Source organism: Mustela nivalis (assembly GCF_964662115.1).
Source record: "Mustela nivalis genome assembly, chromosome: 8".
Classification (NCBI taxonomy): domain Eukaryota; kingdom Metazoa; phylum Chordata; class Mammalia; order Carnivora; family Mustelidae; genus Mustela; species Mustela nivalis.
The window spans coordinates 56,999,825-57,026,001 of record NC_139027.1 but is presented as its reverse complement, the minus strand read 5'-3'; the positions used below and the strand labels follow the sequence as shown (position 1 = coordinate 57,026,001).

At 49.3% G+C, this 26,177-nt stretch overlaps 1 protein-coding gene across 8 annotated transcripts; it reads left to right on the top strand.

Moving 5' to 3' along the window:
* The first annotated feature begins 2,345 nt into the window (after nucleotides 1-2,345).
* Nucleotides 2,346-25,647, top strand: CEP68 (centrosomal protein 68). 8 transcript variants are annotated; one of them, XM_082746649.1, is made up of 7 exons: nucleotides 2,351-2,507; nucleotides 13,181-13,373; nucleotides 15,591-17,102; nucleotides 18,470-18,592; nucleotides 21,388-21,484; nucleotides 24,337-24,509; nucleotides 25,449-25,647. In XM_082746649.1, the coding sequence occupies exons 2-7, from the start codon at nucleotides 13,224-13,226 to the stop codon at nucleotides 25,467-25,469; spliced, it is 2,076 nt and encodes a 691-aa protein (XP_082602775.1). In that variant the 5' UTR covers nucleotides 2,351-2,507; nucleotides 13,181-13,223; the 3' UTR covers nucleotides 25,470-25,647. The 8 variants fall into 8 exon arrangements, 4 of the variants coding, with proteins under 4 accessions (XP_082602775.1, XP_082602773.1, XP_082602774.1 ...); XR_014315870.1 differs by having other exon boundaries at nucleotides 2,355-2,507; nucleotides 13,181-13,586; nucleotides 18,470-18,684; XM_082746647.1 differs by having other exon boundaries at nucleotides 2,355-2,507; nucleotides 13,181-13,586.
* Nucleotides 25,648-26,177: the final 530 nt, after the last annotated feature.

Here is a 26,177-nt window from a genome sequence, read left to right as displayed (position 1 = left end):
ACAGGAAAAGTCAAGAGACAGAAAGAGGTGAAGCAGAGGTTCAGGGATAGAGACGGTGAGGGAGACAGAAGGGATGAGAGACAGAGACAGACACCAAGACATGACAAGACAGATGGCAGAGGCAGAGATAGACAGAGGCGGACTAAGGAGATGGAGAGAGAGAAAGAGGTGAACAAATTGGACAGCATTAAGGAGAAAGGTTCAGACATGGGGAGGGGGGAGAGACTCAGGGTTAGGAGGCAGAGTGGTGCCCAGCGAACCTCTCTTACCCCAATCCTACCACAGCCCAGCCCCCACCTCCCCTCTCCATCCCCCATTGGCCCTCTTATCTGAAGCAAAAAGGTGGGGGGGCAGTAAAGCAGATGGTGGGCAGCCAGGCATGGGGAGGGAGTTCGGTGGAATGAATGTAAGGAGAGCAGCCAGTGGGAGGGTAGAAAATGATAAAGACCATGGTAAAGGTACACACCCAATGTTGCAGAGTTCCAAGGAAGGAGTAGTGGAGGTCTGGTTGAGATAAGGGTGGGCTTGATGAGGTGGGGGATTTATCCTGGGACCTGATACACAGTGTGTGGACTATACTGGTCTTTTGCTAAGCTCAGAATTACTTTTCTGCTCGTAGTCTGCTTATCTCAAATTCTACCACCCGTAAATTCTTGGCTTTTTGAGACCTTTTTTATTTGACCGTGATTTTTTGTTTTTTGAAGTTCCCTTTATTTTGATTTGGTGTCCTGTTTCTCCTTTTGACCTGGTTGCCTATTTGGACTTGGCCCATTTCTCTGTCCAGCAGAGTATCTGGGCTGGAAAAGACCCAAATCTCAGCTCCTGGGGTTAGGTGACTCCCCCAAAGGTCTTCTGTGTATTCAGTGAAGACCAAGGGTCACATATGCAAATGCATTCTGATATCAGGCAGGTAACAAATGTGAAGAGGCTGGCTGTTAATTAATCCCTGTTAATCAGCCAATCCCCAAAAGCCAATCCTCTGGGCCTCCTCACCCCAAATGAGGCTGACTCCTTGGCTCCAGCAATTGGATATTTTGTTTTTCTTTTTGTTGTTCTTTACTCTTCATTTTATAAAAGTCTTCTGCCTCCTACCCTATTTCACAAGCAGTGCTCCTGGGATTTAATTTTTATTAAAAAACAAAAGCAAATGGGTTAAGCCGCTGCCTTCAGCTTGGGTCATGATCTCAGGGTTCGGAGATTGAGCCCCATATCGGGCTCTTTGTTCAGCAGGGAGCCTGCTTCCCTCTCTGCCTGCCTCTCTGCCTACTTGTGATCTCTGTCAAATAAATAAATAAATAAATAGATAAAATCTTAAAAAAAAAAAAAGCAAATAAAATTAATGTGCAAGCCCAAACAAACCCATCAGTGTGCTACTTTCTGCTTTTGCTGTGACTCTTGGTTTAGACAAAAGCTATCCGGACAGGTTCAGGAAAACCCAAGTCTTTACTATGTCCTAACTTCCTGAGGCCCCAAGCTCCACGAGAAGGTATGTGCACGCTCTTTACAGCTGGGGTTCAGACTTTTACAGACCTATTTTATAAACGAATGAGGCATTCAATGTAACCCAGACTGCTCAAAGTGCTGCTGAGCAAAAAGATCAGAAGGGATGAACCGGTCTAACACAGGTTACGTTGTGACTCCCCTCCCCCACACCCAGCCCAATGGTAATTCTCTACGCTCCAGGATTCCGCAAGGCAGTAAACGCTAAAGAGCTGGGTCATTACGGGCCTGTAGGTTATCACTGCTGGCGGGGGTGATGGTGGAAAGGGACAAGCATCAGAGCCGTCCACCCTCGGACTCCACCACGGATTCCCCATCAGACCTGGCTGCTCACAGAGCCCCTAAGCGGCTCCCGGCTCGTGTATCCACACGCCTCCCACCCTTTACGAGACTGCTTAAGTCCCACCTCACCCCTTAAGTTTTCCCCAACCACTCCTGCGCTTGTGCCGGCTGGCACCAAGTCGCGCCTCTGTCACACGCCCGCGTGTTTCGATGCGAGCGCGGACGCGAGTACGCAAAGACCGTGGGATCGCCTCCGGCGTGGCGGCGCTCCTCGAACGCTACCGCGTGCCCTGCGCAAAATGAATGAATGAATGCATGACTCAGCGCGCGACCTACGCGCTAGGAGAGAGCGCCCTCGCAGGACCCCGCTTTCCCGAAACAGACAAACGTGAGCCGCGAGCGCGGAAGGCGAGGACTGACGGCCGAAGAAGATCCGGCCTCCTATAGGCCAGAACGGCACGAGGGGTGGGCTCTTTGGAGGCTCTGGTCGTATATTGGTCGAGCCTCCAGTCTTAGGGCTGGGACTGGCCGCGCAGCTCCAAAGACCGCCTCCGCGCGGAGGAGGGCGTGCCCGAGGGGCGTGCCTGGCGCTCGGTCCCGCCCCCGGCGTAGCGGGCTCGGGCGTGAGGGCCGCGGTCTTCACCTGGGACCCCCGTGTCGGGGCCGCCGCGTCGGTGTGCTGTGGTCGCAGGCCTGGTCGGGGCCTTCAGAGGGCTTGAGGCGAGGTAGGTAGCTCCGGCGCGCGGGCGCGGAAGTCGAGGCTTTGCAACCCCCGCCCGCACGGCCCGTTCCCCTGCCCTGCAGCCTCTCCGGGTCTACGAACGGGGCGCGTCGCCGGGCCCCGCGTTCCCCGCCGGGAAGGGCACAAAGGACTCCTGGGGGCAGGGGGGCCTCGTGTCTTCGCCTCCATTTTGCAGGCGGAACGGCGAGTGCCGGGCGCGGAAGCGAGAGGCCGGGATTGGAAGCGAGAGGCCGGGGTTGGAAGAGCCTGAGCGCGGGGAGGCCGGGCCGAGGGGGGCGCGCGTGCTCACGTATCCTCCTGCCCGAGCAGCTGCGCTGCTGGTCGGCCCCGGCCGCGGACGAACTCACTTTCCCTCGCGGCCTGTCCTCGGGCGTGTGCTGTTTACCCTGCGCTCTCGCGGGGGGCCAAGTGGCCTCGGGAGTCAGGCGCTGGCGCTGCTTGCGGTCGGTGCTAACGCGGAGACCCTCCCTCGCCCTCTGAGGGTCATTCCCACGGGGAAGATGGAGACGAATGATGCTTCCTTGGTGCCGTGAATGCAGCAGCTGCCGAGGGGGAAAAAGCACAATGTCTTGCTTTTTTGTCTGGAAGGGCCACCCTTTCCCACTCTCATCCCCGGAGCTGTGCTCAGCAGCCTAGGGGTACATGCTCTGGTCCTTTGTAATTATTTGGTTGGGCTCCGTGTATTGTTTATAATAAAAATGAGCGGAAACCTGCCAGTGCCACAGCAGTTTGACCCTCACTGGGAATTCAGTGAGGAGTGGGGCCTGCGCGAAGATTGGTAGTATTCATAAATACCCTAAGAGCTCCTAGATCTAGGGTGGGAAGGATGTTGCTAAGATGCATGACAGAATCTATAGGTCATTTTGCCTAGGGTTTGGTTAAAAGAAGTAGAGGTCACCACTTAATCCTCGTTTGTGCGTCACCTGGATCAATTCTAGGTTACTCAGTACTGAAAAGAGTAAAGAACTCAGTTTCACCTCTCCTGAAAAACTTTTAAAGCTCTCCCCCACCTTACAGCTAATTAATCACGTCTTCCTTTAGGTTAGTTTAGGTTAGTTTCTACAGCCTCTGCTTTAAACATCACATTGTAGTTTCCCTAGCTCCTAGCACAGTGCTTGCAACATAGAAGACACTTGGGGACTAAAGCGAAAACAAAACAAAAAAAACCCAGCAGTGTAGCCAAAACTTGACAAAACAAAAATTTTCATTCCTTTAAATTTTTAAAAAAGATTTATTTATTTATTTATTTGAGAGAGAGAGATCACAAGTAGGCAGAGAGGCAGGCAGAGAGATGGGGCGGGGGTGGGGAAGCAGGCTCTCTGCAGAGCAGAGAGCCAGATGCCGATGCAGATGCCAGGCTATCCCAGGACTCCGAGATCATGACCTGAGCTGAAGGTAGAGGCTTAACCCACTGAGCCACCCAGGCACCCCTCATTCCTTTAATTTGTTGGGCCACTTATTTTTACAGATTAGGGATGCAGTTTATTTCTGGCTCTTAAGTTAAATTAAGCTTTATTTGTCATGTTACTAACTCTGGATAAGTTATTTAGCTTCTCTGTGCCTCAGTTTCCTCATCTGTAAAATGGGAGTTACAGTAGTACCTAGTCCATGGGTTCAGAGGATTGAATAAGATTTTGATATGAAGTGCTTAGATAGTTCATGGCTCAAAGAAAATGTTCAGGAGCTGTTAGCAGTCATTAGGATAAAAATAAACAGATACTTAAATAGATTTACTCATGTTAAGTATCTGTGTATACTTGACCCTTCAGGGTCTCTCTGCCTGTTAGTCCTTATCTGTTGCTTGATTTTACAAAGTCCTTAAGCCTCTTCTGACTCCTCCACAGTGAACATATTCCAATGATTATCTGTTATTCATTTAGAGTCTCACCACCTACTAAAAATTAAGTGCCTGGTAATAATTTGGCCAAGTACTATAGTAGTGGTTGATACACTATTAGTGTGGTCTGATACTCAGAATGATCCTGTAAGAGCAGGGGAATAGATGGGGCCTGTTGTGGCTAATAAGAAATCTTCAGGATGATTGGTTTAGCCAGAAAGGCGGAGGTTGTGGAAATGGACTTGGAGTGGCTTTTCTCCTTGTAACCTAACTGTTTTCATGAAGAAACTATCTCCTGTCTTTGGAGTTATTCACAGACACTGCGTAAAGTGGAAGAAGCCTTCTCATTGACTTTAGACCTGTTGGCTTGACCTAGAGGTGGCAGATAGAACCTGTAGGGGATGTTGCCTCACTTCCAGGTTTTCCTGTACCACTTTCTGGGGGCAGGATGCAGGCGAAGTTATATATTTCCTTCCAGCTGTAGGTCCCCTTGGCACATCAGTTTCTCTTAAATCATTTGGAGTCTCCAAAACAAATACTTTCTCCTTTTCATTTGTAACTGTCACAAGAATTCTGGTCTTTGATTCTGTTTTTAATGTAGCCATAATGAATCCTGAATCCTTTCTAGGGAATATGGTTCTTTTTAGGGTCTCCTTTCCAGATCTGACATACTATAATTAGCTCTTAAAAACCTGCTACAGGGTGTGAACTTTCTCTGGTGTCCTATTGCAAAGACTTTAAGGGCAAAGACCATAAATTTCCTTTTCAAATGCTCCTGGCATAGGATAGGCACTCAGTGGAATGTGCCGTTGGCTCAGTCTGTAGAGCATGCAACTCTTGATCTTGGGGTTGTAAGTTTAAGTCCCACATTGGCTGTAGGTATTACTTTTTAAAGATAAAATCTTAAAAAAAAAAAAAAAAGACAGTGAATGGTTGTAAAGCCACTGTAGTAGTTCTTTCCAGTATGCCAAAACAGGTGTACTGATTAACCTGGTGCTTCTGAAACATTACCAGTCACTTGGAAATCTTGTTCAAATATAAATTCTGATTCCAAGACTCTGGTAGGGCCGGAGAATCTACATTCCCAGCAGGCTCTGAGGTGATGCCCATGCTTCTGGTCTTCAGACCACACTTTGAGTAGAAATAGAAACATGCTAACATAAGTATCTGCATTTGGTTTTTACTTTTTTTTTTTTTTTTAAGATTTTATTTATTTATTTGAGAGAGAGAAAGCACAAGCAGGAGGAGCAGAGGGAAGGGGGACAAGCAGGCTCCCCACTGAGCAGAGAGCCTGACATGGAGCTTTATCCTAGACCCTGGGATCATGGCTGAGCCAGAGGCAGAACACTTAGTGACTGAGCCACCCAGGCGCCCCTGCATTTAGTTTTTAGAAGTACTGCTAAAAACAGGTTTTGTTTTCTTATGGTTTTGAGATAAAGTCTTGAATGTATGTTTTTTTTTTATTTATTATGTTATTCTATTTTTAACAATCTTATATTTTGTTCCAAAAAACTGTTCATGAGGGGCGCCTGGGTGGCTCAGCGGGTTGGGCCGCTGCCTTTGGCTTGGGTCATGAGCTGGGAGTCCTGGGATCGAGCCCCACGTCCGGGCTCTCTGCTCAGCAGGGAGCCTGCTTCCTCCTCTCTCTCTGCCTGCCTCTCTGCCTGCTTGTGATCTCTGTCAAATAAATAAATAAAATCTTAAAAAAAAAAACTGTTCGTGAAATCATTCCAAGATACTTTCCATATAACAAGATTTTTAATAGAAGTAGTTGAGGCATATAGATTGAAAGAAAAGTAAGATGAAGTCAAGGGTAAGATTAGTATAAAAGGTGTCTGCCCTTCTGTCGTAAGCTTTTTGCTTGGATAGGATTGCAGATTTGTTGCTGAGTTTCCTAGTATTCAAAGCAAAGAGGAAAATTTTACCAGTTTCGCCAGTACCTTTCAAGTAAACACAAACTGGCTGTTCAGTGAAACACTTGTTTTTGTTGTGGAGACCAGAGAATTCTCTGGTGCCTTCTCCAAAAGAGGATCCTTTGGTACAGTGAGCAGCGTTTTTATCAGTTAAGATTCTTATCGGTCTTCATACATGTAACTGACTGCCTCATAGAAAACACTCAGTACTGTGGTACAAGCAGTGGCTTGTGGAACAGCAACCATGGTTCTAGGACCGGCTTGCTCAGACAATAGGAGAGATTTTTGTTACAGGAAAGCTGTTTTTCTGCCTTGCTCTTCAGTGGGAACAGACGGTATGGTTATTAACACGTTGAGTCCTGAGTATCCTCATGGTTTGAGTTTTGTTGGATGGGGGCAATCTGCTACGGAGACCAGAGAGCTTGTGGTTGAGTGGACAGGGGGCCGGAAGCTCAGCCAAGCTCCTTGTAGATATGGCAGTGGCATCTCTTTAAAGGCCTTTCATAGACCTGCGTGATGAGTTAGAAGACTGGCCTTCCTGCGAGGCTGTCTGGTGGTCCCAGTCAGTTGCCAGCCAGCCTGTGTGTGAGTGAGTGAGAAAACAAGAGAAGGAGCTGGCCACAGCCTTCCCACCACATTGATTTAGAGGGAGCCAGTGGCTCCTTCCCAGGTGCTGGAGGATTTGTTCTGACTCTAAGCAAAACAGAGGGGAGTAGCCAGAGGGGAAGGAAAGGGGCTACTGGAGCCAGAGCTTTTTTCTGAGGATGGCTTCAGGCCGTTACCAAGCCATGGGAAACATGTCTACCCTCTGCAGCTTTGAACCTCTTTTTCCTTTTCACTTGGCTTTGACCTTCCTTTTTACTTGGCTTATTCCTTTTACTTGCTTTGACCTTCAAATAAAAAGGTGGACACAGCACCCAGGGTGATCTGCCCCACAGGAAAAGACAGGGTCAATGTGGAAGACTAAGGGACTTGGGGCTTCAATAGCCAGGGAGGGAGCAGGTAGAATGGCGGTTGCTCTTGGCTGTTGACCTCCCAGTCTCAAACTTCCAGCTGCAGTATTCCTGGCACCCACCCAGCTCTGAGGCAGGCCCTCGCCTCTTGTCACTGTCCCTTTTGTTAGCTCCCCTGCATATGTATTTACCCCCTATCATGCTGCCTCCCACGCCTGGATTGGCTTCTGCCTTAAGTTCTTTCCCACAAATATTGTTCTCCACCGAAGCTTTCCAGCAACCTGACAATGTGGGGTCCTACCCCGCCCCCTCCCCTTTTCCTTGTAGGCAGTTTCATGTTTTTAGAGAAAGAGCAGTACTAAAGCCTCTTTGTCTGGTTCTCTGGTCGGATTCCGCCACTATGTGTGAATGGCATTCACCACCCATACCTGTGGCCTCCTGTGAGAACCCGGGGAGTCTGAGGCATTTGGCTCTGCAGTGGTAGGGCTTGCTCTGTGAAGTGACACCTGCCCTGTGTAGTTGGTATAGGTGGCTGACTGTGTGCTTGGGGACAGAGATGGGCCTTGCCCCAGCACAGCTTCCCTGACAAAGTTGGTATAAATCAGATTATTTTGTACGGAGGTGGTGATTTAACAGATCCTGGAGATCGTGCTCAGTTTGATTAGAGGAGGCTCGCTGGCTGGTTGGTCATTCATTCCTCTATCCGAACAGTTTATTATTTATTTATTTTTTAAAGATGTATTTACTTATTTATTTGGCAGATAGAGAGATCACAAGCAGGCAGAGAGGCAGGCCAGAGAAGGGGGAAGCAGGCTCCCTGCTGTGCAGAGAGCCAATGTGGGGCTCCATCCCAGGACCTTGAGATCATGACCTGAGCCGAAGGCAGAGGCTTAAGCCACTGAACCACCCAGGTGCCCCCATCCGAATGGTTGAGTTAGAGGAATATCCTTTCTCTCCTAACGCAGCCCTCCTTTCCCCCTCCTGGATAGGAGTGAGTGGGAGGACGAGCCGCCAGCTGTGACAGGGCTGCACCAGGCGGGGGCATCTAATACCACGAAGGGTCAGGTGTCCAGGCCTGCAGAGTCAGCATTGCCACATAGGTGACGTGGGAGCATATTTTTACTGTAGGGCAAGCGGATGCCAACCCTACCTCACTCCTAATTATATGTATCTGGTAGGTCATATGGCCTCTGCGGGAGACTGATAGAGAATTTTAATAGCAAAGTCCAGGTGGTTACTAGAATATCCTGAAGCTTATGTGGCTTGTGTCTTGGTTTGGCCAAGGACAGGGCAGTTCTGGTGTGTATAGACTTTTTGCAGATGGAGGGTGGAATTCGTTTTCTGTGCTCTGAGACCTTAAGGCCCTCACTTCAACCTTGCGGTACTTCCCTGTTACAGAGGAGGCCTCTGCTCATCCCAGAGCGGCTAGCCTGTAGGAACACTGAGATCTGTGATCTCTGAGCAGGAAGGCCCCACACAGAGTTATAGGTTCTGTAAAGCTATTGGCCTGGGAGGCAGTGTTGGTCCAACACCACAAGTCCTTTTTATCATCAGGAGCCGTCCATTGGAAGAGGAGTAAGTTGCTTCTCATTGAAAGTGTCTAAGCAGAATCCGCAGCTCCATCCTCACCTCAGAAGGTTAGAAGGGATGATGATCATGTAAGATCTAGAACCTATGGAAATGAGGGCTGGACCTTCATGCCAATGCCCGCCTGGCAAGGGCTGACAGGACTGAACCTCAGAAATCTAAAACTTGTGCATTTGCTAGGCCACTTCATCAAGAGTGAAGTTTTAGTAGTTTCAGCAGTCACTACTTCAAGGAGTTTTCCCTGCTTTCTTCTATCCTTCGTGCTCTGTAGCATCTTATATACAACTTGGAACTACCCTCGTGGACTTCTTTTCATTCACTTCCTTCACATGTGTCTGTCTTCCCATAACTTGTGTAGTTGGAGGGGCATGATTCGTCAGGCAGATTAACAAGTAAGATTATGAAGAGACTGTTTATCCACACTGAGAAAATAAACCTGCCTTTTCCAAAGCACTGTTTCCATGAAAATCATCATTTCAGACCATCTTAACCTGTTGCTGAAGGGTCTCTGGGGACAGTGTTAACCTACTTCCAGTTTGTATGCACACTTGAAAATTACCTAGAGATGTGTCCTGAATAAGCTTATAATTCTAGCTCACCACTCCCCACCCCCAGGATAAATGGGTACCTTCTTTTTTGAATGAGTCCAGACAAGACATAAAAATTACATCATCAGAACAAAGTGATCATTTGTTTGCACCCTTTTCTTGTCCCAGCATCATCTTCTTCCTGCTAGGTCACAAGACCACACCTGTTAGTGGATGGGGAAAGCGGGTAGAAGGGGAATTAGCCACCCATCATGGCCTCGGGCTCAGCTTACACACATTTTTTATGTGTAGCTTTTTTTTTTTTTTTTAATTTTTATTTATTTGACAGATCACAAGTAGGCAGAGAGGCAGAGGGGGGTGGGGAAGCAGGCTCCCCGCTGAGCAGAGAGCCCGATGCGGGGCTCAATCCCAGGACCCTGGGATCATGACCTGAGCCGAAGGCAGAGGCCTAACCCACTGAGCCACCCAGGTGCCCCTGTGTGTAGCTTTTTAAACAGCCACAAGGTGAGGCTGTGGCTCCATGGAAACCTGTTTCAGCCGGCCTTGGTCACTCATCTGTCTGTCCTGTCTCTTCCCTCTTCTCCGTGTGCTGATCTGCTCTGTAACTTGTTCCCTTGATGCTTCATAAAGAGCTTGGGTTCTGGAGTCATAGCGTCCAGGATTTGAATCTCTCTCAGCCTTGGTTTCCCCCTCTGAAGGTAGATAAGGGACCTGCCTCCCTTGGGAAAACCAGCTTGAAGACTGCTGGCGGGGTGGGTTGTAAATCACTGCCACCCTTAGAGGTACCACTTGGTGACACAGGCGAAGGACATGCAGGTGCATTCCCCTCAGCCACTGAGCTTCTGGACGCTAGTGCTGTGTGCTCTGCCCGCTTTTGCCTAGTCAGTGGTGGTTCCTGGCTGCCTTGCTTGCAGTGAGGAAAGATGGGGAGTAACCACAGCATCCCCCCATAAGGGATCTGTGAAATAAACCAAAAGGCACCCTTCCAGCGGAATACAGTGCTGGGCAGTGATATGAAAGAAAGGAAACTCTGTGTATTGCTGAGAAAAGGTCTCCGAGATCATTGTTTTTTTTAAAAAAGGAAAGAAAACATTCTGAAAACAGTGCGCTGCTTTCATGTAAAGAGGGAGAAGGATGAAAGATTTTTGTGTTTGTTTGCAAATGCATCAAGAGGTGAGAGACATACACACAAATTACTGAGACTCTTCTCCTGTTTTTATGGGCATATCTAATAATAAATATTCTGCCTTTGTTCTGTGAAACATTGGCTGTTTTTTCTCCCTCAGTTGGATTCCTTTGTGGCTTGCAAGGTGACTTGTTGGCACTGATTCGGTACCCCACCCTCCCCCACGACGCTGATGACCCCTGCTGCCACTCAGTATTCACCGGGTGTGGGCCACTGTCGGCTCGCCCTATGTACGGTAGCTGGTTTTAGTGAGGGATGGAGACAGGGCAGAGGGAGACTTCTGCAGCGCATTTTATATTACAACTACCTGTTACCTGTCCAAAAACATTGTTCCTCTGCCCCACCCGGTGGCTGTGAAAAGTAAGAGAGTCCGTGTGAAGTGTGTGTGCTCTTCTGGGGTCGCCTCCGATTGGACCTGGAGCCTCATGTGCCCAGGCAGACAGAGCGCTCTCAAGGGGCAGCTGTGCCCACCCAGTTTCCCAGTGTGCGAGCTGAGCCCTTTCCATGGCCAACCCCACTTTCTCAGCTTCCCCATTGCTCCCAGCACCTCCTCTTGCTATTCCTCTAGCCTCTGGTCTCCGCGGAAGCAGGACTATTTTTGTCCAGGTTCTAGCTTTGAGGTTGGCCCAGTGCATTCCGGGTGGCCTCTGAAATCCCAGGCACTTATGTTTCTGTTGTGGCCCTTGCAAATCCTCCGGGAGTTGTTCTGCTCTCACCAGCCCCAGCCCCGTCCATCAGTGCTCCCAGCCTGGACTTGTTGCCTGTACCCTTGGGCTCAGGGAAGGGGGTCTCTGTTATCTTTGCAACTCTTAAAGGAATGGTTGTTATTTTCAGGTCCAGTTCCCACATTGTTCCTTCTTCCCCCACCAAGTGCTCACCCTGGTCTCCCTTGCTCGCCTGCCCACGCGTGCATGTGCATGCGTGCTCGTTGGCGTGGGCTCTCTCTCCCTGTCACTGCCACATGCATACATGCTATGTGGCCATTGTCCTTGTTACACACCTGCATTTCCCCACCTTCCCTCAGGTGCCAGTTCATCATACCCCAAGCTAGTGGGAGAAGAGTTGATGCTTGCCCTCTCTCTGGTCGCTGGCCATCCTCGGAATGAGAGCTGGCCACCTGCTTCACAGCCCGAGGTGGGGTTTCTGTGTTTTGAGAGGATCCTTCCCCCTCCGCTGGGCACAGTGGGCACTGCGGGAACACCCCAGGCACAGCCACGGCCGGAGCCCTGACCTGCTGTTCCCTGGAGCAGAGCAGCCAGAACCAGGCCAGAGCGGCCTGCCGACAGGAGCATTGCGGCAAAGGAACTGGGTGTAAGCCTTGGCTCTGATTGGGACCTGCCTTCACCCGCCTGGGCACCTGCTGCTGGGTCTGGTGCTGGCCTTGTAAAAGCAGAGGACATAATGGTCTGCTCGTCTGTCCCCTTCAGAAAACTCCAGGGCCAGGGAAAAGCCAGACCTGTGTTCTCCTCTGAGGAAGTAAACACTGTTTATTCTTTATTTTCCTAACAACAAGAACAACAAAAGTCCTTTTTTTTGACATACTGGTTTCATAAGTACGACATAGTGGTTCCACAGTTATACATGTCACAAAATGCTAACTACTGTAAGTGGGTAAGTATAGTTGCTACCTGCCAGCGTACAGTGTTATTCCAATATTATAGAACATATTCCCCATACTGTGCTTGTTTACTTTATACATCCCTGTGACTGACTGACTTTCTAATGGAAGTTTGTACCTCTTAATCCCTGTCACCCACTTCACCCATTCCCCACCCCTTCCCCTCCGGCAACCACTAAGTTTGTTCTCTCTGAGTCTGTTTCTTTTTGTTGCTCTCTGTTTTGATTTTTAGACTCCAATTGTAAATGAAAACATATGGTGTTTGTCTTTCTCTGACTTATTTCACTTAGCCTAATACCCTCTAGATCCATCCGTATTGTCAGAAATGGCCAGATTGCATTCCTTGTTTCCATATTCTTCAGCTGTTTCCGTATCTGGGCTTGGTCAGTAATGGTGTGTGAGCAGGGTGGCATAGACCTGTTCAGATTACCGTTCCCTTTTCCTCCGGGGACAGTCCACGAGCGGGCGAGCCGGAACACACGGCACTGCCAGTTCGCCTGTTTGAGGAGCCCCCCTATCGTGTGCCATGGCGGCTGCTCCGGTTTTGGGAATTTACCGGCACTCTGTGGGGCTCCCTTTTCTTCACCTTGCCACCAACACTTCCCGTGTCTTGTCTTTTTTGATTTTGGCCATTCCGACAGATGTGAGGTGAGCTCTCTTTGTGGTTTTGATTTGCATTTCCCTGATGATGAGTGATGTGGAACATCTTTTCACGTGTCTCTTGGCCCATCTGTGTGTCTTTTTTGGAAAAACTTCTGTTCAGGCCCTCTACCCATTTTTAAAAATCAGATTGGTTTTTTGGTGTTGTGTTATATGAGTTCTTTATATATTTGGATAGTAAAACCTTAGTGGATACATGATATGCAGGTATCTTCTCCCATTCAGTAGGTTACCTTTTCTTTCTGTTGGTGGGTTTCCTTTATTGCAGATGTCTGTTTTAATCATTAAAAAGCAAGGTTTCCTGGACACAGATGCAGAGAATATATCTTTTTCTTTTCCTTTCCCATTCTGTAGAGAGCTGAAGGCTTCAGGGGAACTCTGACCTAGGGACATCTCAATGGCCTTGGGAGAAGAAAAGGCAGAGGTGGAAGCATCCGTGGACACAAAGACCCCATCTTATGGGCAGTGGAGCTGCAGGGAGCAGGAGGTGGACATCGTGGGGCTCGTGAGCAGGGAGCAGGAGCCACCACTGTGCCTGGAAGCTGAGGCAAGGACTGCCTCTCCTGTATGGGGAACAGAGGGGCTGTCTGCCCCTCCCTGCTGTGATGGGGCTGACCCTAGTCCCTCTGCATCCTGCCAGCCACAGGCCAACGCCAGCAGCAGGGAGCCAGTGGCTGGTAGAGCTCAGCTTGCTCTTGGTTGCCTGCCTCCTCCTGCTGGCGCGGGGACTAGAGACCTTTTGCACTCTGTGGGAAGCCAGGTAGGTAATAAGGCAAATGGGACTGTAAGTTTAATGTGGTCCTTTGGGATTATGTTCTAGCGTTTTCTTACCATCTTACCTGCTTTCCCAGCCCCTGTACAAGGTGGGGAATTGGCGGGCGAAGGTGGAGTGTCTGGGTATGATGATTTCTGTTTAATAGGCTCACTTGGAGAGTTGGGCCTTGGAGCCAGTGGAGGAGGACTCTGTCCACACATGTCCTGTTCCTCAAGAGTGTGACTGGTGACCTTCTGAACACTGGGGATTCTCTGGCCGGGACCTAATGCCCAGAGGGCTGGGCCAGAGGGAGCCGAGTCCTATTTCTGCCTTGGGGATCTGAACTCTTTGGCAGGGGGAAGACCCTGAAGAGACTTGAGGAGGGAGGGTCCAGGGCTGTGGGCTCCTTGAGGCTCTAAGACTGTATCCCTTTGGGACCCAGGAACCTGGCAGAGCCCTGGAGCCCCCATAGTGGGCGGCACTGTCCCTGGGTAAGAAGAATTTCTTGGGCCTTGCTGATTGCAGGGAAGCCTTGCCTGGTCAAGTCACAGGGAGCAAGCAGTCCTGCTCGGCTCTGTGACTTCAGGCATATCATCAAATCTTTCAGGTCCTCAGTATAATTGGGAAGGTGACCTGAATGATACTTCCCAGATCATGAATATCCTTCCCAGCTCTGACATCCTGTTACTTTCTGCTTGCCAAGGCCTCCCACAGGAATGGCTTTGGTCTCTTCAGTATCCCTGTGGCCTTGGCTGCTGCAGGCTGCCCCCATATGGTTCTGTCCTGTGAGGATGGGCTGATCATGACTGTCTGGGAGGAAACAGCAGCTGGGCCCATCTGCCTGGGAGCCAGGGTGGTGGGAAGCCCAGGGCACCTGTGAGTCAGAGATTTGGTGAGGCAGGAAGCAGATAAGCAAACCTGGAAGTAGCTGTTTCATGAGCTTACTACAAATGGACTTATTATTGTGGTACCTGTTCATTGAGCTCTTACCCTGTGCTTCTCACACCTGAGTTCCTTTAATCCTCGTGTCCTGAGGAAGGGGTACTTTTTTCCCCCTTTTTAAAAAAATTTTCTTTTCAGCATAATAGAATTCATTGTTTTTGCACCACACCCAGTGCTCCATGCAATATGTGCCCTCCACAATACCCATCACTTGGCTCCCCCAACCTCCCACCCCCTGCCCCTTCAGAACCCTCAGGTTGTTTTTCAGAGTCTATAGTCTCTCATGGTTCACCTCCCCTTCCAATTTCCCTCAACTCCCTTCTCCTCTCCATCTCCCTATGTCCTCCATGTTATTTGTTATGCTCTACAAATAAGTGAAGCCATATAATACTTGACTCTCTCTGCTTGACTTATTTCACTCAGCATAATCTCTTCCAGTAGGAAGGTGTACTATTACTATTCCCATTTGACAGACCAGGGAAGGGAAGCCCAGAGTCCTCCGTCCGGAAGGTGGCAGTTGGGTTTGCATAAGTCTTTCTGGTTCCAAAGCCCACGCCCCTAGCCATTGGGTTGTCCTACCTTCCTCAGGGGCAAGTTCTTCATCAAACAGACTGGAAACTCAGAGTTGAAGAGGCTGAGATGAGGGACTCACTGTGTTCGTTTATAAGAGGCATGAGCTGAGCAGGTGGGGCTGGTGGGTCTCCTGCCTATTGGGTGTGGATGTATCTCAGGGCAGGGGTTTCTGCTGCCCAGGACACGCTTCTCCACGGTTAGGTGGTGTGCCCCACCATGACAGCCGCGTGAGCTGTGCCTGCTGTCTGTTTGCATGAAGACTGGAGGGTAGGAGTGGTTTGGGGACCACGGTTGGCTTCCCAGAGCACGCAGAGCTTCCATGCTGGCCACTTGCCACATGCTGTCCAGTTCTCGCATCAGATGGCAGACTGCTTGCGAGAGTTCTCCTGAATATCATCTGGGTCCCCAAGGAAAATTCCACAGCTCTCCTCTGAGAAAGACGCTTGGTTTGCTTATTTTCACCTGAGTGCTTTTTCTTCCCTCTTCTCATTGCAGATGGAGGAGACCAGGCTTTCTGCCTCAGAGGATCTACCTCAGGCTCTCAGTGTTCCCAGAGCTACAGGCCTTTGCTCAGGACACGATGCCGATAGCGAAGATGACTCATCCCCGGTTGAGTCGCCACGAGCGCTAGACCTCAGCCAGCAGCCCCACTACTCAGGTTTCCCTTTCCCACCAAGGTGGAGGCCGCTGGCAAGCCAAGCTGCCCCTGCTCCTCAGTTCTCCAGCTGCAGCGTCTCTGCCTCCTCCCTCGGTAGTCTCCAGGGTCACCGAGAGAAGGCAGAGCCTCCAGGTTGCTCCATTGCCAAGGTCTCCTCCTCTCTGCAGCTGGTCGTCCCCCCGCTGGCCCCCTCTGTGGTGGGGCCGGGGCTCCAGTGGTCACCACAGCCCCCATCTTCTGGGGTTGATGCTCCGGGGCTGGGCAGGAGGCGCCTCTCCTTCCAGGCCGAGTACTGGGCCTGCGTGCTGCCAGACTCCCTGCCTCCTTCCCCCGACCGCCACTCCCCGCTCTGGAACCCGAATAAAGAGTATGAAGATCTGCTGGACTATACATACCCGCTTAGGCCCAAGCCTCAGCACCCAAAGCACCTTGACAGCCACACGCTGGCTGACCCTGTCCTGCAGGACTCAGGTGTAGACCTGGATAGCTTTTCTGTTTCCCCAGCAAGTACCCTGAAGTCCCCCACTAATGGCTCCCAGAATTGCCCATCAGCAGAGGCTTTCCTGCCATTCTCTAGGCCCAGAGAGCCAAGCCTTATGCGGTCGCCCTCTGGAGTACCCCAGAAGCAGGGCAGCCTGGGACTGGCATCTTGTAACCAACTCGCATCTACGCCCAGAGCTCCAGGCCGTAGGAATGCTCCTTGGGAGAGCAGAGAGCCAGCGCTGGGGGGTGTGAAGGACTGGCTCCCCGTGGGCAGGCACCTTGAGGTGGGATCTCCCCAGCTGAAGACATGGGACAGAGGGTGGTCCTTGCCCAGGACGGAGAGAGAGAAGGGGGCCAGCCGTGGTGCCTGGCACCCTGCCTGCACAGAGTCCAGATGGAAATCAGAAGAGGAGGTAGAAAGTGATGACGAGTATCTTGCCCTGCCCACTCGGCTGACGCAGGTTTCTAGTTTGATTTCACATCTAGGTTCCATTCCTACCTTGGTGACCCTGCCCACCGGGGCTGCCAAAGGGCAGACCTCCCTGGATCCGTCAGACAGTGATAGGCCAGCTTCTCTCCCATCAGACTCGAGCCAAAGCCAGCTTCCTTCGGGGACTGTCTTCAGAGGGCCCAGGGGCCCCGAGGGCCAGAACCACTGTTTGCTGCACTCCTTCGTCCAGGCAAGGGGCCCTGGAGGGGACGGCAGTCTGGGGAGCAGCCAGGCGCTGGGGGTCTCCGGACTGCTGAGAGCACACTCTTCCTTGCCAGCTGTGTGGGACCAGTGCGCGTGCTTGGACCCAGATGCTACAGGGCAGCCTCTCGGGAAGGGAGAGCAGGGAAAAGAATCGCTCATGCAGTGTGTGAAGGTAAACAACGTTCAAGGGGCTTTGTCTAGAGGTGTGTGTTCTGCCAGTGCGTGGAATCAAACGTAGTAACCTGGAGCACTTACGGGCTGGGCACCGTGCTGTGTCTTGTCTTAGTGGATTCTCACAACTGGGCCCAGTAAGGACTACGGTGGTCGTTTCACATGTGGAGAAAAGGCAGTGAGGGGTTAGGTAAGCTGCCCACCCGAGGCGGGAGCCTGACTTAACCACCACTCCAGGCTGCTTCCTGGGGCTCTCGACCTTGAGGATTGAGAGGTACTCTGCACAAGAAACATCCGTGCCCTTAGGAAATACTGAACTGAACCAAGGTAAATGGTTTTCTTTCTGTAGGTCTTCTGAGAGCTTTAGTTTGATAAAGTGGTGGAACCACTGAGTTGAAGTTCTGGAGACACTGTGTCCTGGCCATCTTGGTCACCAGACCTCTTGTCGACTGGGGGCTGTCTGGAGGGGGAATTCACAGTCTGTGGAACGGGGTCACCAGCATGAGGCAGATCTGAATTTGAATCATGGCACTGCCATTATTTGGAATTTTGGCTCAGTCTTTTGAGTTTGCTCATTTGTGAAGTGTGGAGCCTTGCCTCTTCGGGATGATGTGTGGATCACATGAAATAATTCATGCCAAGGGCTTTGCATAGTCCCTGACACAAGGATATTCGGGAACGTGTCTCTCCGCACACACACAGTCCATGCGTGGCCTCAGGCCCTGGGTGAGCGCACGGACACTGCACACACGCAGTAGTAGGCCGGGTGGCGAGACCCAGGGCCAGCACAATAGACATTTCCTAGCATTTGAGGGCTTGAATCAGCCCCGTGATGTCCATGTATGATTCTGTTTGTCCTGGGAAGCAGGAAGGACAAATGTTAGCATGTGCCTCTTCTGTGGTAAAATACTGAAGGCAGTCTTTGAGGCAAATGCAAAACAGGGACACACAGTTTTGATTCACTTGTTTCCTGCCATGGGTTCCAGTTTGTCATGATTATAGTCCTTTATTTTGTTTTCCTCAGGGACAGAAAATTAGCAGTGGTGCTCACCCAAGAATCGGTTCGCATGTCAGGGGTGCCTGCTCTGGGCTGGATCCTGTTCTCCCCTCGTGCAGGGCAGGCTTCTCTCAGCCTGTCATGTTTGGTGTCACAAAGGCTGAGGGGAGACCGAAACCATATTGCCTTCACGGAGGTCTGGAGTTATGGGGTGGGGACAGGCAGGGAAGGAGGGAAGAGAGCTCCTCAAGGAGGGGAGGGAGGGAATGTTCAGGAAGGGTACACAGTCTGTCTCCCAGAATCCCCTGACTTGAACACATAAACTGCAGTTTGGTCAGTAACACCAAACTTGTGTTCTTTTGTCTACACAGACATTCTGCTGTCAGCTGGAAGAGCTGATCCGCTGGCTGTATAACGTAGCGGATGTTACCGACCACTTGATTCCATCTAAGCCCAATCTTACAGGTCTCAAGTCTTCTCTGCAGCTTTACCGGGTAATATGTGGTCCTGGCTTCTGGCTGTTCACTCACCAGAGTGGTGGCTAAGTACTTGATTACAAAGTAAAAGCTCAAATAACTGATACCCGGTATGTGATGGCACAATTGACTGTTTTACCTGAAATTTAATTAGAGGCCCTTTTCAGATTTTTACTGCTGAGAAACCAAAATGTAGGAGCGATTTCCCAGGCCAAGCAGAGTTAGGAGAAAATATATTGATCCTCAATCAGATCTACTTAAGGGAATTTGCCATGTAATTTTGCAGATGTCTCGGGGTTAAATGTAGAACTGCACTACTACGAGTCACTAGTCACATATGGCTATTTAAATTAAGTACAATTAAAGATTCCTATTTTCCAGTTATACTAGCTACATTCTAAGTGTCCAGGCATCATATTTGTCTAGTGGCTACTGTACTGAACGGTGTAGATAGTACATTTCCATCATCATGAAAAGTTCTGTTGGACAGCCCTAATTGGAACCTGCTTCTCGGTGTATTTGGCTTTGGGTTGGGGGGTGTTTGGGTTTTTTTTGTTTTTGTTTTTGCCTCTTTTTCATTAAGGTTTTGTTATTTTTAAAATCTCTTTAATTATGAGTTCTGGTTAATTTGACTTTAGAGTAGGTGTTTGGTGTGATAGTGTGTGCCTGCTGTTCTGGAATAGTTGTCAGTAGGTCCCCCTTCATTTTCAGAAGTGTTCTGAGATGTATGATAAATTGTACAATTACCCTAAGTATAACATTAATCTTGACTGAACTACCCACAGACCTCTAGCATGTTTGGTTGGCCAAGCATTTCTAACCTCTTTTGAAGGAGCACAGGTAGTGTGTGGGGTCTGAGCCTGTGAGACTAGTCTAGAAAGGGTTTTCTGAGACAGTTCTTTGGATTTCTGTCACCTTATCAATTGCCTTTAGTAGAGGCACCTTAGCAGAGCAGCACACCCCAACATCCCCCTCACACCCTGGCAACAGAGCGAGCCTTTGTCTTCCAACGTGGCACCAACTAAAATGTGAGGGCAGGGACTTCCCTGAATGGGCCAGCTTTTGTACTTTAGTGGGAGTGCTGTTTACTGCTTTGTGGAGAGATTGCCCGGAGTTCCTTGCCCAGAGTATGCTTGAAGAAAGAGAAGGTTGGGTGGGACAGGGTCCTCCATGTGTAGCTTCCGAATGTGTGTGCAGAGCTGAGCAGGGCCCACTCCTTCGGGGCTCGGGGACAGTACTGCTGTGGGGAGAGAGGAAACTGCCTGAAAGTTGCTCAGAAGTGTGGGCCCAGTGTCTGAGCTTCATCCCTATCAAAGCAGGTGCCAAGTAGAACAAGTCCAGCCCCTCCATTTCATCCCTCACTCTGTCCTTCTCCCCATCATCGTGCAGGCTAGCCAGAGCAGCTTTCTTTCTTTTTTTTTTTTTTTTTAAGATTTTATTTATTTGTTTGACAGAGAGAGATCACAAGTAGATGGAGAGGCAGTCAGAGAGAGAGAGGGAAGCAGGCGCCCTGCTGAGCAGAGAGCCTGATGCGGGACTCGATCCCAGGACCCTGAGATCATGACCTGAGCCGAAGGCAGCGGCTTAACCCACTGAGCCACTCAGGCGCCCCCAGAGCAGCTTTCTTGCTTTGTGGGTAGAACTGAGATCTGAGCTGGGCGTTATCCTCACAGGTCATTAAGACTAGCCCTCTTGTGTGTCACCCACACAGCTGTGTCACAAAGTGGGACTGCTGTCGGCCCCTTCCCCACACAGATTGGTGCATGCCGCATGTGTGTGGGAGAGCTAACTCGACCCCTGCTGAGATGATAGCTCATATAAGCATGTCTCTGTGTGTGCTCACATATTGTCAATTCTGACTTCATCTCATGTGCTTTGTCTGTGTCCCATAAACACAGTGGGTTTATGGCAGCATATAAACTACAGAAAATACTAAAGAATAAAATAATAAGTACAGGTATTAGGGCAGCAGAAAACTAAAGATAGGAATATAGTTAAATCTAAGATTAAGATTTTTTTAAAAGATTCTATTTATTTATTTGGCAGATCTCAAGTAGGCAGAGAGGCAGGCGGAGAGAGAGAGGAGGAAGCAGGCTCCCTGTTGAGCAGCGAGCCTGATGTGGGGCTCGATCCCAAGATCCTGGGATCATGACCTGAGCCGAAGGCAGAGGCTTTAACCCACTAAGCCACCCAGGCGCCCCTAAGATTAAGATTCTAATTCCAGAATGTGAACCACCAAGTTCTGTACCCTGTACTAAAGGTCGTCATGGATTTAACTTTACACATCTTAGCAGCTAGAGGAACGTCAAAAACAACTACAAGGCTTGGTACCCACAAGGGGAAAACAAATCAGCTGTTTAGGAGACTCACAGCTTTCCTGAGGCCCAAGGTCCGCACAGAGTAGGTCACTGAGGGAAGAAGTGGGTGGGGGTCCCTCTCTTGTGAGTCTTACTAGGTTTGTTAGAATAGAAGTGTTTTGAGAATCCTGTAGCCTCGTGAGTTTAAAGAAAACTCCATGAGATATGACAGAAAGAAACCTGGACTCCCAAGCTGTTCATGAACCAGGCTCTGTTGGGGAGAAGAAAACTCTTATTTTGTCCGACTGTAAACGGAAAGAAGGATGGAGTATTTCCTTTGGGCTCATAGTAGGTGAAGTTAAACTAATGCACTGCTTACTTGGGGAATTGTGATGATTGGGTGGGTTTGTCTTCAGGTTAGAGGGGAACTGAGCTACTACTCCACAAAGGATCATTTTGAGTAAGTTTTATCAAACGATAGTAACAAAACTTCTTTCTTTTCTGATATGCTTTAAGCAATTCAAGAAAGATATAGATGAACACCAGTCCCTGACAGAGAGTGTCTTACAGAAGGGGGAGATTCTTCTTCAGTGCCTGTTGGATAACACCCCAGGTGAGATGCTTGAAGTTTTGAATCGAGCCGGCTCTCACTCCCTCTCAGCAGCAGGTCCAGGGGCCTAAGGGTCACTGGTAAGGATCCAGCAGTGCAAGAGCAACACCCTTCCCCCACCCCCTGGCACCCACTACCTTAGATACTGATGGCTGCCTGCCAGCCCTCACCTCATCACTGTCCCTGCAGCCCAGAAAGCTGGTCACCTAAAGGTAAGCAGAGTCGAGCCTGCAAGGAGGACACTCTCACCTTCTAATACTGACCTGCATGGGAATGCTGGTTTTCATCCAGTCACCCTTGGTTCTTTAATAGGATGTTCACAGTAGGGGGCCCTCAGGGGTTCCCCTCCTTTCCTAGCACAGGCTGAACCCCTCTCTGGTTATCTGCTCTCTGGCATTCTGCTCTGAGGAAGTATCCGTTTCTGTATTTGAGAGCAGTCCATTCTAAGGGAATGGGCTGAAGGAAGAAGTGCACTGATGAGAGGGGACAGTCTCGAGTTCATTTTGTGGGGTGGCTTACCAATTTAGGAAAATGTAAAAATCAGACTTTGAGAGCACACCTAAGCGTGCAGGGTTCAAGGATTTATGATTGGTGTTGCCCTTGCTGTGGACAGATGGGACATGGAGGATGAACTCGGAAAATGCTAGGCTAAAGCAAAGAACTGATAGATTGCCAAAAGCAACCCCTGATTTCCCGTAAGACTAAAAAGCAAGAGCTAAAGATCCCCTTTATATTATGCCTCAGTTTGGAGTGAGGTGGGGCTTCTGCTGGAAACAAACCACAGAAGCAAAGCTGGGCCAGACCTGTGGGCTTGGGAGGCGGTGAGGTGGCGCTTACCCGACCAGATGGGTGCCTGCGAGTGAGGTGACCTAGAGCAGTTTCTCAGCCTGGGTGGTATCCGCATTTGGGGCCAAATCAAGCTGTGTGAGGAGGGTGGCCCTACACAGTGCAGAAGTTTAGCAACATCCCTGGCCTCCACCCATTAGATGTCAGTGGTACCTCCACCTCCTTTCCAGTAGGGACAGCTCTACCTCCCTCCAGATGTTGTATCCCCTGGGATATCCCCAGGGAAGATGGATGACCAGGGTTGAGAACTGTGAACAGGCAGAGGGGTTTGAGCCACTGAAGGACTTTTCAGCAGGGCAGTTACCCAGTGTGAATTATGGGAGTTCTTTGTTTTGGTTCCTTCGCTAGGGTTTTTGGGTTTTATTGGGGCAGAAACAGTCCTTCAGGCTCCTGTGCTACTTGTCCTCCTGAAAGCCGTGCCCGGACACTGTGCTGCAGCAGTTGACAAATTAGTCAGCCTGAGATGGATGGTGTTATTACTCATCTCAGTTGTGAACCTGCCTTGGAACACACAAGCAGGGACAGCCTGCCTCAAGCCCCCTTGATGCTGACTGCCCTGGTGCTGTGCCCTGTCGAGGTGTGGGGGCCTGAGCAGGAAGGGAGAGAGCTCCATAGTAGGAAACTCTGCCCAGAGGCTGCTTATAACAATAAGCCTTTTAAAGGCTACAGGTTCTTTGACCTTCATTCAAAAACCAACCCAATAATACTTCTCAGTGCTTAATCTGGAAAAAGAACATCCCCCTTTCCCTTGTCTCAAAATAAGAGGCATTTAGGGTTCCTGTGATTTTCAGATATGTACTCCGGCTCTTTGAGATGGACACATTGCCCCTCCCATCCTCTGCTACGACTAACCAGAAACTGGTTGTGTGAAGACCACACATTCCCCTTGACCTTCAGAGTTGCTCCAGCTAGATGTAGGCGTCTTTGACTATCTCCTGTATGTCTGTATTCAATTAAAACACAAAAGCCTGGCTGGGAAAGATTACATTCTCACTCCCAGCTTTCCTTTTACTTGGCCCCAACTAAATATTCTAACATCCTAAAAGTTCAGAACAAAAATAAAGGGTCTCTGAATTCCACACTAAGGAAAAAGATCTGGTGACTGTGGAGTGGTGAACAGCTGCTGCCCACAGGCCACCTGCACGACACGGCACTGCTCTGGCCTCCGTAGAGGCTGATTTCACTGCAGCATGCGCTGGTTCCTCCTCGTGCTGCATCCTCTGTAGATAGGCAGCTTCCCCTTTCCCTTCCGCTGCTGGCAGATGCTGCAGCTGTAGCAGGAAACTGGAGGGAGTGTTAACATAGCTGATAAAGGCTCAGGAAGCTAAGGCAGCCTCTGTGTTTAACAAAGGAAATAAGGTTTTTTAGAGAAAAGCCAGCCTGCTGTGTGTGATGCACTCTGAACTTAGTCCATCCCTTCCTCAGATGAACACTTGGCCTGTTGGAGGAAATCTTGGCTTCACTAACCTCTTGTCAGCCTGCTTTCAGATCATTTTCTTTTGAAGTGTCTTCCTTGAGGACCCACGAAAAAGGGTTCACAAGCATTCCCGAATACATTACTAGGCTAGCTGTATACATGTTAAGTACAAGTTCCCCAGCCAACAGAAGCTGTTAGGACCTGATAGCAGGGCCTAGTGTCCTGATCTTGGCATCTTGTTTTATGTAAGTCTGCCTCATACGATCTGGGTGTGCCTTGTGCCTAACTCTAAAAGCCAGATAATACCAGTCACCAGAGAACCATGCTTATGTGCCTGTTTGTGAATTATGTAAATCCAGAGTGGAGCCAGTGAAACTTCTCTGCTCCAGTCAGAAGTCAACATAGATCCTCCAGTCAGCAGCAGTCCCTGGAGTCACTGTTATAAAGCGTAGACATCCTGAAACCATGGCCCTGTTCCTATTCTGAGTAAAATGCTGTAGACTTCTGTGATTCTTTAGAAAATGTAATTACATGTTGTGTTTTTGTTTTGGGAGGATTTTTTGGCCTAATTGCTTTGAACCTCATTTGTTAGTGTTAAAGGATGTCCTTGGGAGGATCTCGAAGCAGCCCAGTGAGCTGGAGAGCCACGCAGATCGCCTGTATGATGCTATCTTAGCTTCTTTGGACATGCTAGCTGGCTGCACCCTTATTCCTGACAACACGCCAGTGGCACCCAAGAGCACGGGTGTAGAGGGGATGAGCCTGGTAAGTAGGCAGCTCAAGAGAAGAAAATCTGTCCTCAGACCCCAGTGCCCAATTAGGATACAGAGCTCATCAAACAGTTGGCTGTGTCTTAGAAGCTTGCTGAACCAAGTTATTTAAGTAAATGAGATGCTAGGAGGGGACCCTGACACTGAAAAAGGGAGATGCTATCATTGCCAGGAAGAAGGTTGGGTGTCTTCCTGTGGTGAGGGGGCTCACTGGTGCCTTCCATGACTTCCTTTCACCCTTGCTGCCTGCTTGAGGACTAGGGTGCCCCATGCTTGCACTTTTGTGGCAGTCCCTCCACCCCTTTAAGACAACAGTTGTAAAACTCCTCTATCCCTAAACTTTGTCTGGATTATGTAAGCTTCTCCAGTATAGGGCCACTGTCAGGCTGCCTGTTCTGTAGGCTCTTCCTGCCCAGCTCCTTTGGTGCTCAATCTTCAAGCAACTGGACAGCACCAAGTGCCCACAGAGACTGTTACTGATAGGTCCCCCTCCCTCCCTTCCCAACAGTGATCCCTGCCAACGCCCAAAAAGGGCTAGGGGGATAGGCGGGATGTAACCTGCCTTAGAGACTTAACATCTTTCTTTAGATCTTTGGGAAAGTTGAACAGGGAATGATAGGGAAGAGGGGTTGGTGCCCAGTGTGGGATCGCCACTGCCTAACATTCTATATGATTCCACAACTGGACCACACTTTTTCTGAAACTTCCTCTCCCACAGCCAAAAAAAAGTGGTACTTAATTCACAGACTTTCTCGGTTCACTGTAGCCAAGAGAACATAAAGGATAAAATCAAAGTATGTCAAGACAAGGGAGTCCCTGTACTTGCCTCAGAAATTTGAGTAAGAGTCATTTTAATTCTAAAATAAATACAATGATTGTCATTTCTTCCTCTGCAGCATTCTGCCTGTTAAAAAAGTTTCTCTTTCTCTTTCAGGCATCTCAAGCAGATATGTAACCTGTCGACTAAAATCTGGCGGTGGAAAACTTTCAGGAAGCCCTTGTAAGAGCCATTTAACACTGAAATCAAGGGGGTAAACTTAACTGTAATGTACTAGCTTTAAAATACCTTTCTCGTCCCTGAAGTGTAAAGGCTGTTGAGTTACTTTTATTTAAAATGAATCCTTCCAAACTGAGGTTTTCCTTTTGGTGCTTCTCTATAAAAGCTTGTAGTTTTGCAGTTTTTGATCAAACAAGGCTGATAAAGCTTATTTACAGGTCTTTCACTGCTCCACCTCGCCCCAATCCATTTAAAAAGACCAGAGCTCCTAAAATAGTCCCTGCTGAGAGCCTTTGAAGAAGGTTCACAGGAGAGAGAAGGTACCAAATACTTGGTATTCTCCGGTATACCAGAAGACTGAAGAAACTTGGGGGGTAGGGGGTGGGGAAGAATCATTGGCCAAGAACTTGGGGTCTTTTTATAAAATTAACTTAGGTTTATAAATCCCTCTTCAAAGTTTTAGAAGAGACTTTAAATCTCCAAATTAATAGTTCTAAATGAATTATTTTTGGCTGTTAGGACATCTTGGGGGTTATCTTTGGGATTCAGTAGGGCTCCATCTGCCTGCCTAACTAATATGGTAAAGGAAAATGTGTCAGGGACTTAGGGAACTGTCACTGAGCTTCTGCAGGACTGTGGCCTGATTATCCACACCTTAAAACATTT